This window comes from Ctenopharyngodon idella, chromosome 2 (assembly GCF_019924925.1).
Source record: "Ctenopharyngodon idella isolate HZGC_01 chromosome 2, HZGC01, whole genome shotgun sequence".
NCBI lineage: Eukaryota > Metazoa > Chordata > Actinopteri > Cypriniformes > Xenocyprididae > Ctenopharyngodon > Ctenopharyngodon idella.
The window spans coordinates 42,211,475-42,234,427 of record NC_067221.1 but is presented as its reverse complement, the minus strand read 5'-3'; the positions used below and the strand labels follow the sequence as shown (position 1 = coordinate 42,234,427).

Sequence of the window (22,953 nt, the reverse complement as noted above, 5' to 3'; positions counted from 1 at the left end):
GATATATCTCGTGCGACACACTTCCAGACGGATCAGGTGAGCGGACCTGCGCACATTCGAATAGTTTCACAGATACCAGCTTAACGGTTTTAAAAGGATTTAAGTCTACGTTGAAAGATAATTTTTTTTATTCTGCTCAAGAAACATTAAAGGTATGTATAATGCTTAAATTATCATATTATTCAAGAATATATTAAATGCAAGTTTAATGCTTTATTTCATGTTGCACATTGCATCCGTATATTTAAATTGGAAAGAATAAAAATCAGTGATTTTGCGTCATCTCATATGTTGCAGGTTCATCATCATCATGCAAGTTCGTATCAACAGCGCTGATGTGAAATACACGGAGAAACACATCGAGTCTCGTTACTGTTACAATACTGCGTCTGTGTGTAGAGATGGAGACACGTTCACTGTGAGTGTTTGAACACTTTTAAACTGATGGATTCTGAGTGTTTTATTAGGAAAGTCTGTCTGAATAATAAAGTTGCATTGCATTTTGTTCTTTATTTGAATCGCTGACATGCCACTTCTGTTAAACAACATTTTGAATCATTCCAGCTAACAGGGAACCTTTTTAGAAGTTTGGCGTTCTCTTAAAGGCACAGCTCGCTCAAAAAAATCTGTCATCATTTACTCGCCCTTAAGTTGTTACAAACCTGTAGGACTTTTTTTTCTTCTGTTGAGCACAAAAGAAGATATTTTTGAAGAATGTGGGCAACCAAACAGTTGTTAGTCCCCATTGACTTCCATAGTATTTTTTCTCCCATATAATGGAAGTCAATGGGGACCAGCAACTGTTTGATTACCCACATTCTTGAAAATATTGTTTTTTATATTTAACAGAAGAAAGTTAGTAAAAAAAGGGAACAAATTATATCGTGCGCACAATTTAGTGAAACGAGGGAACAAATTTTTATATTGTGCGCACGATTTAGTAAAACGATGGAATGAATTATTATATTATGCGCACAAATTAGTAAAAAGAGGGAACAAATTATATTGTGCGCAGAATTTAGTGAAACGCGGGAACAAATTATTATATTGTGTGCACAATTTAGTGAAACGTGGGAACGAATTATATTGTGCACACGATTTAGTAAAAGGAGGGAACAAATTATATTGTGCGCACAATTTAGTAAAACGATGGAACAAATTATTATATTGTGTGCACAATTTAGTAAAATGAGGGAACTAATTATATTGTGCGTGTGATTTATTAAAATGAGGGAATTAATTCTATCGTGAGCACAGTTTAGTAAAAGGAGGGAATTAATTCTATCGTGCGCACAGTTTAGTAAAACCAGGTAACGAATTATATTGTGCGCACAATTTAGTAAAACGAGGGAACAAATTATATTGTGCGCACAATTTAGTGAAACAATGGAACTAATTATATTGTGCGTGTGATTTATTAAAATGAGGGAATTAATTCTATCGTGCGCACAGTTTAGTAAAAGGAGGGAATTAATTCTATCGTGCGCACAGTTTAGTAAAACCAGGTAACGAATTATATTGTGCGCACAATTTAGTGAAACAATGGAACTAATTATATTGTGCGTGTGATTTATTAAAATGAGGGAATTAATTCTATCGTGCGCACAGTTTAGTAAAAGGAGGGAATTAATTCTATCGTGCGCACAGTTTAGTAAAACCAGGTAACGAATTATATTGTGCGCACAATTTAGTAAAACGAGGGAACGAATTATATTGTACGCACAATTTAGTAAAATGAGGGAACGAATTATATTGTGCGCACAATTTAGTGAAACGCGGTAAAGAATTATATTGTGCGCGCAATTTAGTGAAACGCGGTAACTAATTATATTGTGCACACGATTTAGTAAAACAATAGAACAAATTATTATATTGTGTGCACAAATTAGTAAAAGGAGGGAACAAATATTGTGCGCACAACTTAGTGAAACATGGGAACGAATTATATTGTGCGCGCAATTTAGTAAAACGAGGGAACGAATTATATTGTCCACATGGTTTAGTAATTAATTATTATATTGTGCGCAGTTTAGTAAAACCAGGTAACGAATTATATTGTGCGCACAATTTAGTAAAACGAGGGAACGAATTATATTGTGCGCACAATTTAGTAAAACAATAGAACGAATTATTATATTGTGTGCACAAATTAGTAAAAGGAGGGAACAAATATTGTGCGCACAACTTAGTGAAACATGGGAACGAATTATATTGTGCGCGCAATTTAGTAAAACGAGGGAACGAATTATATTGTCCACATGGTTTAGTAATTAATTATTATATTGTGCGCAGTTTAGTAAAACCAGGTAACGAATTATATTGTGCGCACAATTTAGTAAAACGAGGGAACGAATTATATTGTGCGCACAATTTAGTAAAAACGAGGGAACGAATTATATTGTGCGCACAATTTAGTAAAATGAGGGAACAAATTATATTGTGCGCACGATTTACTAAAACAATGGAACAAATTATTATATCGTGCGCACAATTTAGTAAAACGAGGGAACGAATTATATTGTGCACACAATTTAGTAAAAACGAGGGAACTAATTATATTGTGCGCACAATTTAGTAAAAACGAGGGAACTAATTATATTGTGCGCACGATTTACTAAAATGGAACAAATTATTATATTGTGCGCACAATTTAGTAAAACGAGGGAACGAATTATATTGTGCACACAATTTAGTGAAACAATGGAACTAATTATACTGTGCGTGTGATTTATTAAAATGAGGGAATTAATACTATCGTGCGCACAGTTTAGTAAAAGGATGGAACAAATTATATTGTGCGCACAATTCAGTAAAACGAGGGAACTAATTATATTGTGCGCACAATTCAGTAAAACAAGGGAACTAATTATATAGTGTGTGCAATTTAGTAAAACACGGGAACTAATTATATCGTGTGTGCAATTTAGTGAAACGCGGTAACTAATTATATTGTGCACACGATTTAGTAAAACAATAGAACGAATTATTATATTGTGTGCACAAATTAGTAAAAGGAGGGAACAAATATTGTGCGCACAACTTAGTGAAACATGGGAACGAATTATATTGTGCGCGCAATTTAGTAAAACGAGGGAACGAATTATATTGTCCACATGGTTTAGTAATTAATTATTATATTGTGCGCACAATTTAGTAAAATGAGGGAACGAATTATATTGTGCGCACAATTTAGTAAAACAATAGAACGAATTATTATATTGTGTGCACAAATTAGTAAAAGGAGGGAACAAATATTGTGCGCACAACTTAGTGAAACATGGGAACGAATTATATTGTGCGCGCAATTTAGTAAAACGAGGGAACGAATTATATTGTCCACATGGTTTAGTAATTAATTATTATATTGTGCGCAGTTGAGTAAAACCAGGTAACGAATTATATTGTGCGCACAATTTAGTAAAACGAGGGAACGAATTATATTGTGCGCACAATTTAGTAAAAACGAGGGAACGAATTATATTGTGCGCACAATTTAGTAAAATGAGGGAACAAATTATATTGTGCGCACGATTTACTAAAACAATGGAACAAATTATTATATTGTGCGCACAATTTAGTAAAACGAGGGAACGAATTATATTGTGCGCACAATTTAGTAAAAACGAGGGAACGAATTATATTGTGCGCACAATTTAGTAAAAACGAGGGAACTAATTATATTGTGCGCACGATTTACTAAAATGGAACAAATTATTATATTGTGCGCACAATTTCGTAAAATGAGGGAACGAATTATATTGTGCACACAATTTAGTGAAACAATGGAACTAATTATATTGTGCGTGTGATTTATTAAAATTAGGGAATTAATACTATCGTGCGCACAGTTTAGTAAAAGGATGGAACAAATTATATTGTGCGCACAATTCAGTAAAACGAGGGAACTAATTATATTGTGCGCACAATTCAGTAAAACAAGGTAACTAATTATATAGTGTGTGCAATTTAGTAAAACACGGGAACTAATTATATCGTGTGTGCAATTTAGTGAAACGCGGTAACTAATTATATTGTGCGCACGATTTAGTAAAACAATAGAACGAATTATTATATTGTGTGCACAAATTAGTAAAAGGAGGGAACAAATATTGTGCGCACAACTTAGTGAAACATGGGAACGAATTATATTGTGCGCGCAATTTAGTAAAACGAGGGAACGAATTATATTGTCCACATGGTTTAGTAATTAATTATTATATTGTGCGCAGTTTAGTAAAACCAGGTAACGAATTATATTGTGCGCACAATTTAGTAAAACGAGGGAACGAATTATATTGTGCGCACGATTTAGTAAAACAATAGAACGAATTATTATATTGTGTGCACAAATTAGTAAAAGGAGGGAACAAATATTGTGCGCACAACTTAGTGAAACATGGGAACGAATTATATTGTGCGCGCAATTTAGTAAAACGAGGGAACGAATTATATTGTCCACATGGTTTAGTAATTAATTATTATATTGTGCGCAGTTTAGTAAAACCAGGTAACGAATTATATTGTGCGCACAATTTAGTAAAACGAGGGAACGAATTATATTGTGCGCACGATTTAGTAAAACAATAGAACGAATTATTATATTGTGTGCACAAATTAGTAAAAGGAGGGAACAAATATTGTGCGCACAACTTAGTGAAACATGGGAACGAATTATATTGTGCGCGCAATTTAGTAAAACGAGGGAACGAATTATATTGTCCACATGGTTTAGTAATTAATTATTATATTGTGCGCAGTTTAGTAAAACCAGGTAACGAATTATATTGTGCGCACAATTTAGTAAAACGAGGGAACGAATTATATTGTGCGCACAATTTAGTAAAAACGAGGGAACGAATTATATTGTCCACATGGTTTAGTAATTAATTATTATATTGTGCGCAGTTTAGTAAAACCAGGTAACGGATTATATTGTGCGCACAATTTAGTAAAACGAGGGAACGAATTATATTGTGCGCACAATTTAGTAAAACGAGGGAACGAATTATATTGTCCACATGGTTTAGTAATTAATTATTATATTGTGCGCAGTTTAGTAAAACCAGGTAACGAATTATATTGTGCGCACAATTTAGTAAAACGAGGGAACGAATTATATTGTGCGCACAATTTAGTAAAACGAGGGAACGAATTATATTATCCACATGGTTTAGTAATTAATTATTATATTGTGCGCAGTTTAGTAAAACCAGGTAACGGATTATATTGTGCGCACAATTTAGTAAAAACGAGGGAACGAATTATATTGTGCGCACAATTTAGTAAAAACGAGGGAACGAATTATATTGTGCGCACAATTTAGTAAAATGAGGGAACAAATTATATTGTGCGCACGATTTACTAAAACAATGGAACAAATTATTATATCGTGCGCACAATTTAGTAAAACGAGGGAACGAATTATATTGTGCACACAATTTAGTGAAACAATGGAACTAATTATATTGTGCGTGTGATTTATTAAAATGAGGGAATTAATTCTATTGTGCGCACAGTTTAGTAAAACCAGGTAACGAATTATATTGTGCGCACAATTTAGTAAAACGAGGGAACAAATTATATCGTGCGCACAATTTACTAAAACAATGGAACAAATTATTATATCGTGCGCACAATTTAGTAAAACGAGGGAACGAATTATATTGTGCGCACAATTTAGTAAAAACGAGGGAACTAATTATATTGTGCGCACAATTTAGTAAAACCGAGGGAACAAATTATATTGTGCGCACAATTTAGTAAAATGAGGGAACAAATTATATCGTGCGCACAATTTACTAAAATGGAACAAATTATTATATTGTGCGCACAATTTAGTAAAACGAGGGAACGAATTATATTGTGCGTGTGATTTATTAAAATGAGGGAATTAATACTATCGTGCGCACAGTTTAGTAAAAGGATGGAACAAATTATATTGTGCGCACAATTCAGTAAAACAAGGGAACTAATTATATAGTGTGTGCAATTTAGTAAAATGAGGGAATTAATTACATTGTGCGCACAATTTAGTAAAACGAGGTAAGGAATTATTATATTGTGCGAGGGAACAAATTATAATATCATGTGCTTGCTTTAGTAAAATCAGGGAATTAATTATTGTGTGCACGATTGAGTAAAACAAGCTAATTATTATATTGTGTGCACAGTTTAGTAAAATGAGGGAATAAATTATATTGTGCGCGTGATTTAGTAAAACGGGAACAAATTATATTGTGCAAGGGAATAAATTATTATATTGTGCATGTGATTTACTAAAACGGGAAACGAATTATATTGTGCGCACAATTTAGTAAAAAGGGGACAAATTATATCGTGCGAGGGAACAAATTATTGTTGTCACGGAACGAATGTAGATGAATGCAGATTTATAATAGTAAACAGGGTTTAATTCAACAAGCAGGCAGATACGTAACAGTGTGCTCACACTCAAACAATAACCAACAATGAACACAGGCAGGAACTTAAATACACAGATAATGACTACTAAATGGAAACAGCTGACAAGACTTGACTAGTTAGAAACCATAGAGACTAACGAGGACTAATGCAGACAAGACAGGACTGAATTAAACTGAACATGTGACATTACGTCCCCTCGGAAAGGCGCATCCTTGTGCCGTGACAAACAAAGAATCTGAAGAGGAAAGAGGGCGGAGGCTTTGGTGTAGGGCGTGGAGCTGGTGACGGACAGCAGCCTGGGGTAGTTGGCCACGGGCACCATGGTGGAGTTGACGGTGGGAGGAGCCAGGGTGGAGTCCTGACTGCAGGAGCGGACAGAACCCTGGGACCGATTGACGGAGGCGGAACCATGGTGAGTGGAGGCACCGGCGGAACATCGCGGCTGATGGACCTGGGCGACATCGCAGGCCTGGAAGCCTGGCGCTGAGCTGCTGGTTCGCGGGAGGCGACGACGGGGACTCGGATGACCAGGGCGAGCACAACGGGGAGGTCGGAGGAAGGGAGGAGCCCGATGATGCTGTAGGGGTGCAGGATTCAGGCGCAGCTGGAACCCCGGAAGTCCGTAGCGGAAGCGGAGCGTCGACCACCTGAGGCCGACCTGGAGTGGCGAGTGAGCCCAGCGGAGCATCCGGACAGGAGGCGATGAGGAAGTGGTGAGCCGAGGCGATGGTGACGGGCTGACAGGTTGAGGTGGAGACGTGGGCCTGGAGGCCTGAAGTGGAGGCGGGGACTCGGCCTCAAGCTGAGGTGGTGGAGGTGAAGCCCGAGGCGAGGAAGAGAAGCCGCACGGAGTGAGTGGCTGGGGCAGAGCCGAGGAGCTTGACGATACCAGTGGTGCCAACGGATCCAGGGAGCTGACCGTGACCAGTGATGGAGACGGGATCAGGAAGTCAGGCAGGGATACAGGCTAAAGAAGATTTCTAGACGGGAGCATCCAAATAGACAGACGGGACCGGCGAAGACGAGGAGGATTCGAGGGTGGGGACTTGGGTGAGAATTGGATCCGCGGACCACAGATCGATGAGGTTCAAGTCTGCTCCTGGATCTGCGGTGGATTTACCAGCTTGTGTCAACTCCGGGGCTTCGATGTTCTCTGGCTCTGGTTTTGGAACGACCTCAGTGGGCGCCTCGGGCTCGCTGGCTGTGAGGGAAAGGCCGCCATTCCAGAAGCATCCAGGCCAGGTACCCCAGATACAGCCTGCTTTCTGGGATGATGAGAAGCCGTAGCACTGGTGAGTCCATAATACTTATATCTCGTATTAGAGAGGTCGGTTATTCTGTCACGGAACGAAGGTAGACGGATGCAGATTTATAATAGTAAACGGTTTAATTCATCAAGCAGGCAGATACGTAACAGTGTGCTCACACTCAAACAATAACCAACAATGAACACAGGCAGGAACTTAAATACACAGATAATGACTACTAAACGGAAACAGCTGACAAGACTTGACTAATTAGAAACCATAGTGACTAACGAGGACTAATGCAGACAAGACAGGACTGAACTAAACTGAACATGTGACAATTATATTGTGCGTGTGATTTAGTACAAAGAGGGAATGAATTATTATATCATGCGCACATTTTAGTAAAATGAGGGAACTAATTATTACATTGTGCGCACAATTTAGTAAAATGAGGTAACAAATTATATTGTGTGCACTATTTAATAAATCAAGGGAATTATATTGTGCGAGGGAACAAATTACTATATAGTTCATGCGATTTAGTAAAACGAGGGAATGAATTATTATATTGTGCACATCATTTAGTAAAATGAGGGAACAGAATATTATATCGTTCGAGGGAATGAATTATTATATCGATTTAGTAAAACGAGGGAAGGGATTATGATATTGTGCATGTAATTTAATTAAACGAGGGAAGGAATTATATCGTGCGCACGATTTTGTAAAACTGGGGAACAAATTATTATATCATCCGCACAATTTTACTTAAAACAAGGGAATGAATTAGTGATTCATGGCCATGATATACATATTTTTTTACTGCATGTCCTGCGAGGGGCTCTGTGTAGTTGGACGTTCATCTAATGTTTTTTAAATGTTACTACTTGTTTCAGAACATTGAGAGAACATTCAAAATAATGTTCCCATAATGTTTGAAGAATGATAAAATGGAACGTTCGCATAACCTAGAAAACGTTTTTAAAACATTTAATAAACTAGACATTCAAGGACATTCAGAAATAATGTTTTCATAACTTAATGGGAACATTAGCAAAATGTTCTTAGAACATATTTTTGTTATCCGTGACTTTCACATGTGTATGTTGTTCAGGTGACGCCGTCCAGCACTGAGTTCACCTTCCGCACCGAGAGGACGGTGCCCAGGCTGGGTGTGATGCTGGTGGGATGGGGTGGGAATAACGGGACCACGGTCACAGCTGCTGTCCTGGCCAATAAACTGGGTCTGACCTGGAAAACCAAAACCGGTGTGAAGGTACAGAGTCTGAGATTCAGCAAACTGTGTCAATGTTTTTTAAGTTGAAAGACACAGACATCATTAGACATCAAGCAGAGACCCAATACAGCAAAACATTTAGTAATCTTTGTAAATACTTTGTGTTGCTGCTCTTTCAGAAAGCAAATTATTACGGCTCATTGCTGGAATCTTCCACGGTGTGTTTGGGATCCGGACCTGACGGAGAGGTTTACGCTCCCTTCAGAGATCTGCTGCCGATGGTGCATCCAAATGACATCGTTTTTGATGGTAAATAGAGAAGCTTCTTAAAAAAACCTTCAATTTTGAGCCGGTCTTCATCTGACACTCCTGTTATTGCACAATAACAATGCAGGCTGGGATATCTCATCTCTGGATCTGGGCAGAGCCATGGAGCGCGCTCAGGTTCTGGACTGGAGCCTGCAAGAGAAGCTCCGCCCACTCATGGACCAGCTTAAGCCCAGACCCTCCGTCTACATCCCAGAATTCATTGCTGCCAATCAGGAGCTCAGGGCTGATCATCTAATCAGAGGAACCAAAGCAGAACAGGTGCACTGGTTATTAAATATTTTGGTAACACCTTATAATAAGGCTTCAAGTAAATATGATGTCTAAGGGGTTCGGAAGACAAAAAAGGTTTGGGAATCCCTGTGTTAACTAATGTTAACTAATGGGACCTTATTGTAAAGTGTTACTAGTATTTTTACTCCATATAATTTCCAGTTTATTATACATACATGCACACATACATGTTTTTTTCATTAAGATGTTTTTCTGTCCTTGTGTCAGGTGGCACAGATCCGCAGAGACATCTGTGACTTCAGGCAGAAGAGTGGCATTGATAAAGTCATCGTTCTCTGGACCGCAAACACTGAGAGATTCTGTGACGTCATTCCAGGCGTCAATGACACTGCGGAGAACCTGCTGAACACCATTGAGGTGCCGCATTTCACTTCCTGTAACACTATACAGTATACAAAGGTTCTATCTAGGCGTCTATCAGTGGATATCACAGACATATCTGTTGAGCACATGAACACAATAGCCAATCAGAGACATATCTGTTGAGCATGTGAACTCAACAGCCAATCAGAGACATATCTGTTGATTGGGAACACAATGGCCAATCAGAGACATATCTGTTGAGCGCATGAACACAACGGCCAATCACAGACATATCTATTGAGCATGTGAACTCAACGGCCAATCAGAGGTGTTTAAGAATCCGCTCAACAACAGCGCTAAAAAAAAAATAGGGGGAAATCTGGTATCGTCACATTTTTAAAATTTCAGTACTGAAGTACCAGTACTTTTGACAACACTTTAAGAAACAGGATGCATTTGATGTTCTGTCATGTTTCTGTCACAGACGGGAGGGGAAGTGTCTCCTTCCACCATGTTTGCGGTGGCCAGTATTCTGGAGGGTTGTGCGTACATTAATGGATCCCCGCAGAACACGTTTGTGCCCGGAGCCGTGGATCTGGCCATCCAGCGCGGAGTCTTCATCAGTGGAGATGACTTCAAATCCGGCCAGACTAAACTCAAATCTGTTCTGGTGGACTTCCTGGTCAGTGCGGGAATCAAGGTAAGAGAACTACTTGTCTGCATAGGGTTCCACATATTTGGGTTTATAGAGGACCTTTTATGCCAGTCTTGTTTTTGGGCTCTGCTAGAACAGGTTTTCTTGCTCGAATGTTCATTATTTTCCCCATATTCTCCATTGTTGTACATAATTATATATATTGTGATAATTTTCAGCCAACTTCTATAGTGAGTTATAATCATCTTGGCAACAACGACGGGCTCAATCTGTCGGCGCCACAACAGTTTCGATCTAAAGAGATCTCAAAGAGTAACGTGGTGGATGATATAGTGCGGTCCAACCCGATACTGTACCAGCCTGGAGAGAAACCTGACCACTGTGTGAGTGTGCATATATGACATTTAATTAAATATACACTACCGTTCAAACGTTTGGGGTCAGTAAGATTTTTTTATTAATACTTTTATTCAGCAAGGAGGCATTCAATTGATTAAAAGTGACAGTAAAGACATTTATAATGTTACAAGATTTCTATGTTCTTTTGAACAGCATATTAGAATGATTTCTGAAGGATCATGTGACACTGAAGACTGGAGTAATGATGCTGAAAATTCAGCTTTGATCACAGGAATAAATTACACTTTACTATATATTCACATAGAAAACAGCTGTTTTGAATTGTAATAATATTTCACTATTTTACTGCAGTATAAATGCAGCCATGGTAAGCAGAAAAGACTTCTTACATAAACATTAAATAATCTTACAAACGGCAAACTTTTGAACTGTAGTGTATATCAGTTGATCTAATGTAGCATTTTGTGATTGTTGCAATGCAAAACTAATGTCATAGGACACTAAATCAAATGGTTGCTTCAATTTGTGTTTGTGTGAACAGGTGGTTATTAAATATGTGCCCTATGTGGGCGACAGCAAGCGTGCGATGGATGAGTACACCTCCGAGATCATGATGGGCGGAACCAACACCATCGCAATGCACAACACCTGCGAGGTCAGTTATTAGTTATTCACGCTGCAGGAATATTATTAATGCTGCAGCTCACATAAATTTTTTTAGTAATCAAAAAGCATTTATTTATTGTGACAGTAGCTGAATGCATCTATGATTATAATACGATGTGTTCAGGACTCTCTGCTGGCCAGTCCCATTATCTTGGATCTGGTGATCCTGACAGAACTGTGTCAGAGAATCACATTCTGCACTCGGGAGGATCCAGTTTTCCAGAGTTTCCACAGCGTCCTGTCGCTGCTCAGCTTTCTCTGTAAAGCCCCTCTCGTGCCACAGGGGGCGCCGGTGGTCAACGCGTTCTTCCGGCAGCGTGCGTGCATCGAAAACGTCATGAGGTGAGATAAAAGTCTGTGCCGATTCCCTGTAAGTCATGCATCGTTTCTGACAGCATTTGCATTATATCGAGCTATTTCTGTGTCGTTCGGCAGGGCGTGTCTCGGCCTCCCGCCTCAGAATCACATGCAGCTGGAACACAAGATGGAGAAGAGCTTCATGCATTCAGAGGAAAACCACATCCATCATCCTGTCCTCATCAACGGAAAGATCGACCACATCAGTGCTTATCAGTCGGCCAAATACATTGAGATTAAAAGTCATGAGAAGATGCAGCACTCAGTCTCATAGAAACCTTCATATTGGAGCATGAAAACAAACCAATACGTAAATGTTTATTACTGAGTACACTGTTTTAGGTAGAATTATGCATTACTTCAGTCCTTTACTAATGCACATCCTTAAGTGATTTTTGGATATGCATTTGACAATGAAAATATGAATGGCTTCTGTTCTTGTTTAGTGAGTACTGTATTTCTGGATGAAATATTCATCTGTGTTATCTCAACCATGGAATTTTTCCCAGGTTTTGCATATTAATACACTGAAAACCACCAGTTTTTGTTGGTTAAACAAAATGAAGAAAAAACACCATTCCTGAAAAGTGAGAATAGTTGCATTTAGCAAATAAATGCAGTAGAAAATGATGAGAGTCATTGGGTTGAGTCATTTCAGGACGTGTTTTTGTTTTTATACTATATATAAATATAGTACAAAACTGGGGTCTGCAAGGGAGTGACGGGGAAAGTTTAGAGAAAATTTGTAATAAATAAATAATCAGATTCAAATAAAGAACTAAAGATTATTCAAATAAAAAAAATATTGATCTATTAAATTAAGTTGATTTAAAATGATTAAAAGAAAAATATAGTAATTACAAATTTTTTTTTTTTTTTTACAAATACACAAATTAACCTAAGAAAAAGTACATCATCGTAATAGTTTTTTAGTGTATAAATTGGGTGTTTATAAAAGATGCCATTTAAATTTTAGGATGATTCACTAATTGGCTACTAATATTCTGATTTAATAGATTTAACAACTATTTTTGCTTTACAGTGACTATTTTAGTTTTATTTACCAAAACCTTTCTGTTTTCCTGTTTTTTCGTGGTCCATAAATGACTAAATCAAAAGACATTTCTCATTGCTTTTGTTCTACCATTCAATACAAAAGTGTTCACCCCCTTGTTCTGCTTTTTGTGAAATTAGTCTGTTTTCAGCCATAAAAGAATAAAGTTTTGCAAAATGTTCTAAATTACAGTTTGCATAAATCATACTCTGTAAACCTCTGTAACACTGTAAACAATAAATACTGATGCACAGAAAAGGTCTACACGTGGTACGATATGTAAATAATTGTCATTTGCAAGTAATCTGTGACGTCAGTTCATTTCTGAAACAGGATCACTGTCTCTCTCTAGTGGATGCGAACGGAAAAAAACATAATTAAAGTAAAAAAAAAAAAAAAAAAACCTTACTCGCATATAAGGTTATTACATGAAATAGCGTTTAAACAAACATAAATGCATTTATTTTTTCATTAGCCTATATACAGTCAATAAATATCCTTTTGTGAAGAACGGAGATCTAAAGCGTCAACATGGAGTAACCCCTACGGAACATGCGAGTTCATGATCAGATTAGTTTCTGTAAGTCCTGCCCATCTTAAACCAGTCCAACAAGTCAACGATTCACAACCACACCGAACCAGAAAACATGTCCAACGAAGGTTATTAAAGATCATTTATTGATTAGACGATTATGGATGCATTATTACATTATCCTTGTATTTAGTAGTAATTCAGGATTTGTTTGTTTTGATAAAGAGCGCGTATTGTTTATTGTTTTGTGCTGTAAATGTATTATTCTTTCACAGTGAATTAAATCACGATAGCAGGAAATAATTGGATTAAATGATTATTAGTGTACCTAACTAACAAAAATATGTTTTAAGAATGTTTTCCTAATAATAAGTTATGAAAACGTTATTTCTTAATGTTCTCTGAAGGTTCAAAACATCCAGTTCATTAAATATTTAAAAACGTTGAACGTTAAAGAAACATTCCATTGTATCGTTCCTGAAACATTATGGGAATGTTACTTTTAAAAGTTCTCTGAACGTTCTGAAACAAGTAGTAACATTTAAAAAACGTTAGGCGTACATCTAATGAAAACATTTAAGGAAAAAAGTATGCATAATTGGATGATGATCCAGGCCTTCACGTCCTACTCCCTCTAACCCCTGGTTATCTGATGCTCCTCGTGAACACCGGACCAAACTCGGGGCTGCAGAGAGAAAATGGCACAAATCCAAAGACTCATCTGACCTAGGTAGTTATCAATCTCTGCTCTCATCCTTTTCCATCTCAAAGCCTCCTGTGCCCCCGCTGGTTCTGCCCAGCTCAGAGTCTCCTGTGCCCCACTGGTTCCGTCCAGCTCAAAGCCTCCTGTGCCCCCGCTGGTTCCGTCCATCTCAAAGCCTCCTGTGCCCCACTGGTTCCGTCCATCTCAAAGCCTCCTGTGCCCCCGCTGGTTCTGCCCAGCTCAGAGTCTCCTGTGCCCCACTGGTTCTGCCCATCTCAAAGCCTCCTGTGCCCCACTGGTTCCGTCCATCTCAAAGCCTCCTGTGCCCCCGCTGGTTCTGCCCAGCTCAGAGTCTCCTGTGCCCCACTGGTTCTGCCCAGCTCAAAGCCTCCTGTGCCCCCACTGGTTCCGTCCATCTCAAAGCCTCCTGTGCCCCCGCTGGTTCTGCCCAGCTCAGAGTCTCCTGTGCACCACTGGTTCCGTCCATCTCAAAGCCTCCTGTGCCCCACTGGTTTGGCCCAGCTCACAGTTTCAAGCAAGGTTTATAAGTCATCATAAAATCAAAATGGACCATTCTTGTTTTTTATGGAATATTGCAGTGTTTATTCTAAATTATTTATCGGTGCACATCATGATTGTTTTAAATTCATGTTCCTCGTAATCTTGAATCAGAATATCTTCTTCTCCCTCTTGCAGCATCTCTTCTCTGATGACGAGGGCGGGGCAACCTGTCACTCACATGAGATCCACCAATAGCAAACCACAACCATCCAATCAATTCCACGCGGACAAAATCAAGCCCCGCCCTAAGTTTGTTCTTGTTTCAGAAGTTTCAATTGGATATACGGTGCAATAGAGAAGAAAAGACTAGTGAAATATATATTTTATATTACACAGAAAATGTTCAGAAGCAAAAAAAGAGAGAACATTTTAATTGTATATCAACAAAATGTGAGATGAGAAAATGTTGGTGTTAAGATTTGTGAGGGGAAAAAAAATAAACATCGGTTTATGTTATAATAATGTTTTATCATTGTAAACTATATAACTTTAAAATAAACTATTATGAGTAATCTGTGTTGTCACGCCCTTTGGAGTCTCATCAAATATGTGTGTTCTGGATACCTCTGAAGCTGAGAGTTGTGTTACTCTAACCCTGGAACATAACCTGCTCCGAAACAGGTTTAGGATGGAGAGTAAGTGGCTTCTTCCCCTGAAAGTGACCTCCATTTTTAGAACTAAAAATTTTATCTGTTTAATAATCCTTAAACTTACACTGATAAAAATGATTTTGTGATGAAGTAAATAATACAGAAAAAAGTGTAATTTCTACATGAAAAAGTTCAGGCAAGAATTGAAAAAAAACCCAAAGTAATTTGTATATTAGTACTCAATTCAAGCTTGTAGAAATTAAAGCCTAAATATCAGCGATATAAAATTAAGTAAAACCTACTCAACTTTTCTGATACTGGTGTTCCCATCATGCACTGGGGCATAAATAATTAATAAAGTTGATTTTTTTGCTGTTTTTCAGCTGTATTTTATCATTGCTGTTGTTTCTAGGTTTCAGTAACTTGCGATTTTGTGACATCTGGAGTTCATTTTCTACTCAAAATGACACATTCACACTCAAAAATGATTAATCGAATGTTACCGTCGTTGTGTTTTGTGTACCAAGTATTGAAGTCTCTGTGTTTGGGCGAGTGTCGCATTACTTCTATTGTGTAGATATGGTGTCATATGTTGTAGATATGGTAAAGCATACACTTTTAAAGCATGATTTTATCCAATCTTATATTATTTGATTAAGAAATTAACAGTTAAATTTTATTGCTTTTTTTTTTTTAATGTAGCACTATGTAATACCAATTGTAATATCTCATTTTGTTAAGTCATATGCTTTCACTTATGTTAGTCTGTAATGTTGGAATGCAAATTTAAAAAAACAAAATGCAAATAATTGTATGCAAATACGACAATGTGATGTCAGTTCATTTCTGAAACATGATCACTGTGTCCTTCTAGCGGATGTGAACGAACAAACATGTAATTAAAGTAACAAACACTTACTTGCATATATAAGCTATTACATGAAACAGCAATTAAACATAAATGCATTTATTTTTATTTCATTTCATACTGTCAATAAACATCCTTTTGTGAAGAATGGAGATCTGATGCGTCAACATGTGAGGTCATGTCAGTTTTGTTTCTGTAAGTCCTGCCCATCATAAACCAGTCAAACAAGTCAAGAAACACATCATAACCACACCGAACCAGAAAACATGTCCAACGAAGGTAATTAAAGATCATTTACAGACGCATTATTACATTATCCTTGTATTTCGTAGTAATTCAGTATTTATTTGTATGGAAAAAGCCTTGATAAATAACATGTAGGCCTATTGTTTATGTGTAACTTTATCCTGTAATCTCTATGTATCATACACACACAGTGAGCCAAATAATAATGATGACTTTTTTCTCAGGAGCAAACGGTGTTCGCAATGTTCAGAGTCACCTGAGGCAAAGGTCAAACAGAGACTCAGATAAGAGTAAAGAAAGACCTGCAGAAACTGATAGTAAACCCTCTCCAGCACCGAATGAACTGCGCCTGGTTCTGCTGGGAAAAACAGGAGCAGGGAAAAGCTCGACAGGAAACACCATCCTGGGAAACAAACGCTTTGACGATGGATTGAGCATGAGCTCGGTCACAAAAGAGTGCAAGAAAGAATGTGCGACGGTGGAGGAACGAGAGCTGGTTCTTGTGGACACACCTGATTTTTTTGACACAGATCAAACACTTCAGAAACTAGAACAATGCCTGGCTTTGTGTTCTCCAGGTCCTCATGCGTTTCTGCTCGTCGTACCGATAGAGCGATACACAGAGGAGCAGCAGCGCACCATAGACATGATTCTGGAGATGTTTCATGAGGACGTCTCTCATCACACCATCCTCATATTCTCCCACGCGGATAGACTTGGGGGAGAATCCATTGAAGAGTTTATTTCAAAAGAAAAAAATCAAAAAGTCCAGGAGCTCGTGGAGAGATTTGGGAGGCGTTTCGTGGCCTTCGACAACACAACAAACCGAGATCAGGTGAGTCGACTCCTGCAGGAAGTGGATAAGCTGCTGGCCATGAATGAGAACCGTCACCTCACCTGTCAAATATCAGAGGATACCAGGAGAATAATAGAAGAGAAAAAACAAGCTGAAATTGCTGAAAGAAAGAGGAAAATCAAGAATGATATCAGGAAACTGGCTAATGTTCGTAGGGCTGCGTTCACTGCGTCCATTAATGAAGAGAGGCAAGAAACAGAGAGAAAAAGGAAACGCATACAAGACAGGATTGATCAGATAGAAGCGGATATGAACAAGGAAGAGCGGAATGTACGACCGATCCCAGCGAGACTGAAACGGTTCAGAGCATCTCTGAAGAGAGAGAGGGAGAACATGAGAAGGCTGCTGAACAGAGAGATGGAGGAGGAGAAGGAGAGAATGGAAAGAAAAGAGATAGAAAAGAAGGACCTGGAAATCTGGAAGAAAGAAGAGGAGCAGAGGAGACTGAGTGAAGAAGGGCAGAACAATGAACGTTCTTCAGATCACAATGAGAAAACATTTTGTAGGATGTTTTTCCTGGGGTTAGTGGTTGGATTTGTACTTGCATTCTCAGCATTTACAATCATTGATCTCCTGCTAAAATCATCTAAAAGCTGTACAGATCATCAGCAGGACTCTTGGTTTCATAAGATCTTGCGCAGTATTCAGTGATTCATTCATGATTAAGAACCAGCACGAGTTCTCAAATCAAGCTTTATTATAGACTTCATCATCATCCTTGGGTCCAAAGTATTTTTCTCAATTCCTCCTCAGGGATTCCAAAGAATTGAACCAAACCAACCAGATCTGAGATCAATCCCAACATGATGAACATTTGATCTGAAGAAAAATTGGAGAAAAACAAGTTTATAAAATCTTTTTTTATAAATTCAAGAACTACTTATTCAGTGACTGGATGGCAAGAGTCTGTCTGTCTTTTCATCCATCAGTCAATCCCTTCCTTCATCCATTCATTGTCCATCCATCAATAAATTTCTCCTATTGAGCCTATTTTCAAAAAAAGTGGAGTGTTCCTTTAAAACTAAGCAATCATGTCTCATTTCCACAACTTGGGAATACACAGCCCTATATAAATGTAAAGGGCTATTCAGACATCCAGTGGCTACAGTATGGTATTACAGATTATTTTTTAGTCCTTTGATAAAGAAAGTGTTTTCGTAGCTGGAAGGCAGAGTTTGCACTGTACAACCAGGTTGTTTGCATTTTCTTCTTTGAAAACAAAATAGCAGTCATATTTATACAGTTAAATAGCAGAATATTTCTGCGTAGTTTGCACGCCATTGAGTGTGCGGGGTGGTGCGAGTCATTATCTGCAGGTATGTTATGCTTGGGTTGACGAGGCAGTAATTTCTATTTTTAATGTAACATGTCTTATGTTTTACTAGTGACATGGGGGCCATGGGGTGTTGCAGCAGGCTTTGTGGGCGCCGTTAGATGTTGTAAACCTTCCTTTTGAGCAATACGACTTACTATTATCTGCCTGCGGTAATGAATGCCTGAACTGAAACGTTTCCGGACGGATTGGATTGTCTCTTTCTCTCTCAGTGTGGATCTCTTTGACCGTTCTGCTGCTGCATACCAGATGATGCATGTGCTGCGGCTCTGCAGGTAACACTAATTCATGTCATCTTGATGACCGGAACAATAGAGCGTTCGAACTTTAGTGATCTGAGGATTTGAAGGGGGTAATTAGTGGCGAAAAGCTACATGTTTGTCACTACTACTTTTGGTACATGCCTTTTTTTTTTTTTTTTTTTTTTTTATCAATTTCACACATCCTTGCTGAATAAAAGTATTGATTTCTTTCAAAAAAAAAAAAAAAAAAAAAAAGGAAAAAATTACTGACCCCAAAATTTTGACTGGTAGTGTATATTGTTACAAAAGATTTCTATTTTAAGTAAATGCTGTTTACATTTTTATTCATCAAAGAATCCTGAAAAAAAGTATCACAGGTTATAAAAAATATTAAGCAGCACAACTGTTTCCAACATTGATAACTGAGTAACAAATTAGCATATTAGAATAACTTCTGAAGGATCATGTGACACTGAAGACTGGAGTAATGATGTTGAAAATTCAGCTTTGAATTACAAAAATAAATTATATTTTAATGTATATTAAAATAGAAAACCATTTTAAATTGTGGTTATATTTCACAATATTACTGTTTTTTCTGTATTTTTGATCAGATGTGTATGTTATGGACTGGGTGAATGCACAGCGCATGCAGGGGGTGTGGCCTCAATATCCCTGCAGTTAGTAGTGTGCTGTGTGAATGTCAGGGTAAAAATTCTACTGAAATTGCATTAAATCTGGTTGTTTTAACCAAAATTATGCTGCAAGATGTTTTTTTCAACTACATTTAAGTACCCTGTTATAGGATAACCTGCAATTTTGCAAATTCCCTGTTTATTCCCATTAATTCCCATGGAAAGTTTCCAGCTTTGAAAATTCCTGGAATTTTGCAACCCTATATCTAAGTGAAAGTTGTTTACTTACTTTTTAATCACCATCACTGTCTTCATTCAGGCCGATTCGATGAGAACGCGCACGAAACAAGAGGCGGGATTTATCGCACGAACCAATCATGTCCAATCATAACCGATCATATCCAATCATAGCGCAAAAGAGGCATTGCCTCCTCTCACGTGACTTTCCCCCATTCATTCTCAATTACCCCCCACTAAACCCACTGCACGCTCAGGGGATCTGCTTTGTTTCTATGAGCTGAAGGAAGGCACAGAGACGTGGACTCCCTGCTGTAACTTCACCTGCGGGTGTCGCTGTTTGACAGTGTTTCTTTAGAAAAACAAGTGACTTTTACACTTTTTAATGTCAAATTTAGTAACATTTGTGTTGTTTTATATTTGTAATATCCATTATTTTCTCATCCAGTTTTTTTGAGGAGGCACTAATGACTAATATTCTAGAGGCCGTACCACTTTGCTCATTCTAGAATACATTATTTAGTCCCCATGGATCTGAACACACTGAATCAAAACAAGACTATATCTATCCAGAGGTCATGACTATTACCAAAGGACCAAGCTGACCAATTTAACTTTCTCTAATGGTAACTTTATATAATCATGCCTTGGTTTTCCCCGTACACTTAGTTAGAATAATATTACAATAATCAGAGGTTGAGGTTCACCCTATTTAGGCTCACCCTGTTGGTCTAAACCAGGGGTACTCAATAGGCGGACTCCAGTCCGTGTCCGGACCCAGACACGGTTAAATCTTGACCGACGCCAAAACCCACATGCTATTATAATCATAATCCAAATGAGTTTTCAGTGCAGTGTGCAACGCTATATATCTTTGAGGCTTCTACTCGGTTTGGCTGCTTCATCTATGTCCGATCACATCAGCTGTAACAGCATCGCTGTAGCAACGTCACTTACTCATTCACTCAAGGCAGTCAGATTTATCCACCGGTCACATGCTCATAGAGATGCATACCTGACATTAGATAAAGGCACATTGTTGAGGCTACAGAATCGCGCCCTGAGCCTCCTGCAACATCTCTTTAAATACTCAGACCAAGACAGAAACTTCTTTCAAATGGAAACATGAGTTCACAATGGGAATTTGCATTAATCAGGGTCCTAGACTGAGTAGTTTACACCTTTTTGGGGACAGAAAGCCATTTTGCATGAAAGGGAACACATCCACTACAGACAGCAAAATATCTCTAAACTCTTAAAACCTTTATTACCTTCTGGTTTATATCTGTGGGAATGAGACCTTTGTACCAGTCGCACACAGACATTTCAAATGATACCAAACCTGTATAGCATTGTGTGATAATTGTTCACATTAAACCATATAGATTGTGGATGAATTTCAGGTCATCTCTGCATGTAGAGAGAAGAGATGGGTGAAGGAAAGGAAAAGTAGATTAAGGCAATGCTGAGGTGTGATTGCGTCTCAGATGGGGATGCTAATTTTGCAAGAGTTTAAATAATAATAATAATAAGTTTTAATTATATAGCGCCTTTCCAGGGCTCAAGGACGCTTTACAATTATCAAGGAAGAGATAATACAAGTAGACAATGATGAAAACAATAATGGACAGGAAACATACAGAAGAATAGAGTCAAATACTAAAATACAAAACAGGACTTAAGAGACATAACATAACATTCAGAGAAATATTAGTAATAATGCAGAGCAATCAATTCATCAAATCAGAGGTATAACATTCAGAAAACAGATGAGTTTTGAGTAATGATTTAAATTCAGAGATATTATTAACACAACAGAGTGAGCGGGGGAGAGACTTCCAGAGTTTGGGTGCGATAGTACTGAATGATCTGCCCCCCATTGAAGAGAGGCGATGCCGAGGGACAACGAGAAGGCCAGAGTCAGAGGAACGTAGTGAGCGAGTCGGGGTGTAGGGGATGAGCATTTTACAAAGATAAGAGGGAGCCAAGCCATGCAAAGATTTAAAAGTGAGCAGGAGAATTTTGAACTTAATACGGTAGGCAACTGGAAGCCAGTGGAGATCATATAAAATTGGGGTGATGTGAGCAGAACGCTTGGTATGGGTGAGTATTCTAGCAGCAGAGTTTTGAATGTACAGGTGCTGGTCATATAATATCATCAAAAAGTTGATTTATTTCACTAATTCCATTCAAAAAGTGAAACTTGTATATTATATTCATTCATTATACACAGACTGATATATTTCAAATGTTTATTTCTTTTAATTTTGATTATTATAACTGACAACTAAGGAAAATCCCAAATTCAGTATCTCAGAAAATTAGAATATTGTGAAAAGGTTCAATATTGAAGACACCTGGTGCCACACTCTAATCAGCTAATTAACTCAAAACACCTGCAAAGGCCTTTAAATGGTCTCTCAGTCTAGTTCTGTAGGCTACACAATCATGGGGAAGACTGCTGACTTGACAGTTGTCCAAAAGACGACCATTGACACCTTGCACAAGGAGGGCAAGACACAAAAGGTCATTGCAAAAGAGGCTGGCTGTTCACAGAGCTCTGTGTCCAAGCACATTAATAGAGAGGCGAAGGGAAGGAAAAGATGTGGTAGAAAAAAGTGTACAAGCAATAGGGATAACCGCACCCTGGAGAGGATTGTGAAACAAAACCCATTCAAAAATGTGGGGGAGATTCACAAAGAGTGGACTGCAGCTGGAGTCAGTGCTTCAAGAACCACTACGCACAGACGTATGCAAGACATGGGTTTCAGCTGTCGCATTCCTTGTGTCAAGCCACTCTTGAACAACAGACAGCGTCAGAAGCGTCTCACCTGGGCTAAAGACAAAAAGGACTGGACTGCTGCTGAGTGGTCCAAAGTTATGTTCTCTGATGAAAGTAAATTTTGCATTTCCTTTGGAAATCAGGGTCCCAGAGTCTGGAGGAAGAGAGGAGAGGCACACAATCCACATTGCTTGAGGTCCAGTGTAAAGTTTCCACAGTCAGTGATGGTTTGGGGTGCCATGTCATCTGCTGGTGTTGGTCCACTGTGTTTTCTGAGGTCCAAGGTCAACGCAGCCATATACCAGGAAGTTTTAGAGCACTTCATGCTTCCTGCTGCTGACCAACTTTATGGAGATGCAGATTTCATTTTCCAACAGGACTTGGCACCTGCACACAGTGCCAAAGCTACCAGTACCTGGTTTAAGGACCATGGTATCCCTGT

At 38.3% G+C, this 22,953-nt stretch overlaps 3 protein-coding genes and 1 long non-coding RNA gene across 11 annotated transcripts in view; 3 read left to right on the top strand and 1 right to left on the bottom strand.

The window, feature by feature from the left end:
- Nucleotides 1–22,953, bottom strand: part of mau2 (MAU2 sister chromatid cohesion factor) — a 266,008-nt gene that overhangs the window by 93,747 nt on the left and 149,308 nt on the right. The window lies entirely within an intron of this gene.
- LOC127496776 (uncharacterized) lies at nucleotides 3–3,382 on the top strand. Its single transcript, XR_007925363.1, has 3 exons — nucleotides 3–152; nucleotides 298–1,505; nucleotides 1,623–3,382. It is a non-coding gene; the product is annotated as an uncharacterized LOC127496776 (long non-coding RNA).
- On the top strand, nucleotides 5,271–13,188 carry LOC127496391 (inositol-3-phosphate synthase 1-A-like). Its single transcript, XM_051864228.1, has 10 exons — nucleotides 5,271–7,715; nucleotides 8,788–8,949; nucleotides 9,090–9,219; nucleotides 9,305–9,498; nucleotides 9,739–9,888; nucleotides 10,319–10,534; nucleotides 10,708–10,872; nucleotides 11,391–11,504; nucleotides 11,640–11,857; nucleotides 11,951–13,188. The coding sequence occupies exons 2-10, from the start codon at nucleotides 8,851–8,853 to the stop codon at nucleotides 12,144–12,146; spliced, it is 1,482 nt and encodes a 493-aa protein (XP_051720188.1). The 5' UTR covers nucleotides 5,271–7,715; nucleotides 8,788–8,850; the 3' UTR covers nucleotides 12,147–13,188.
- Nucleotides 13,322–19,624, top strand: LOC127496523 (GTPase IMAP family member 9-like). 2 transcript variants are annotated; one of them, XM_051864239.1, is made up of 2 exons: nucleotides 13,322–13,586; nucleotides 16,651–19,624. In XM_051864239.1, the coding sequence occupies exons 1-2, from the start codon at nucleotides 13,574–13,576 to the stop codon at nucleotides 17,931–17,933; spliced, it is 1,296 nt and encodes a 431-aa protein (XP_051720199.1). In that variant the 5' UTR covers nucleotides 13,322–13,573; the 3' UTR covers nucleotides 17,934–19,624. The 2 variants fall into 2 exon arrangements, with proteins under 2 accessions (XP_051720199.1, XP_051720198.1); XM_051864238.1 differs by lacking the exon at nucleotides 13,322–13,586 and adding an exon at nucleotides 16,018–16,459.

Excerpts from the sequence above, each read along its gene's own strand:
- LOC127496391 (XM_051864228.1), top strand. The coding sequence starts at position 8,851 with ATGCTGGTGGGATGGGGTGGGAATAACGGGACCACGGTCACAGCTGCT. Across the intron at positions 9,220-9,304 it reads AAATGACATCGTTTTTGATG|GCTGGGATATCTCATCTCTG; the intron begins GTAAATAGAGAA and ends ATAACAATGCAG. Across the intron at positions 9,499-9,738 it reads GAGGAACCAAAGCAGAACAG|GTGGCACAGATCCGCAGAGA; the intron begins GTGCACTGGTTA and ends TCCTTGTGTCAG.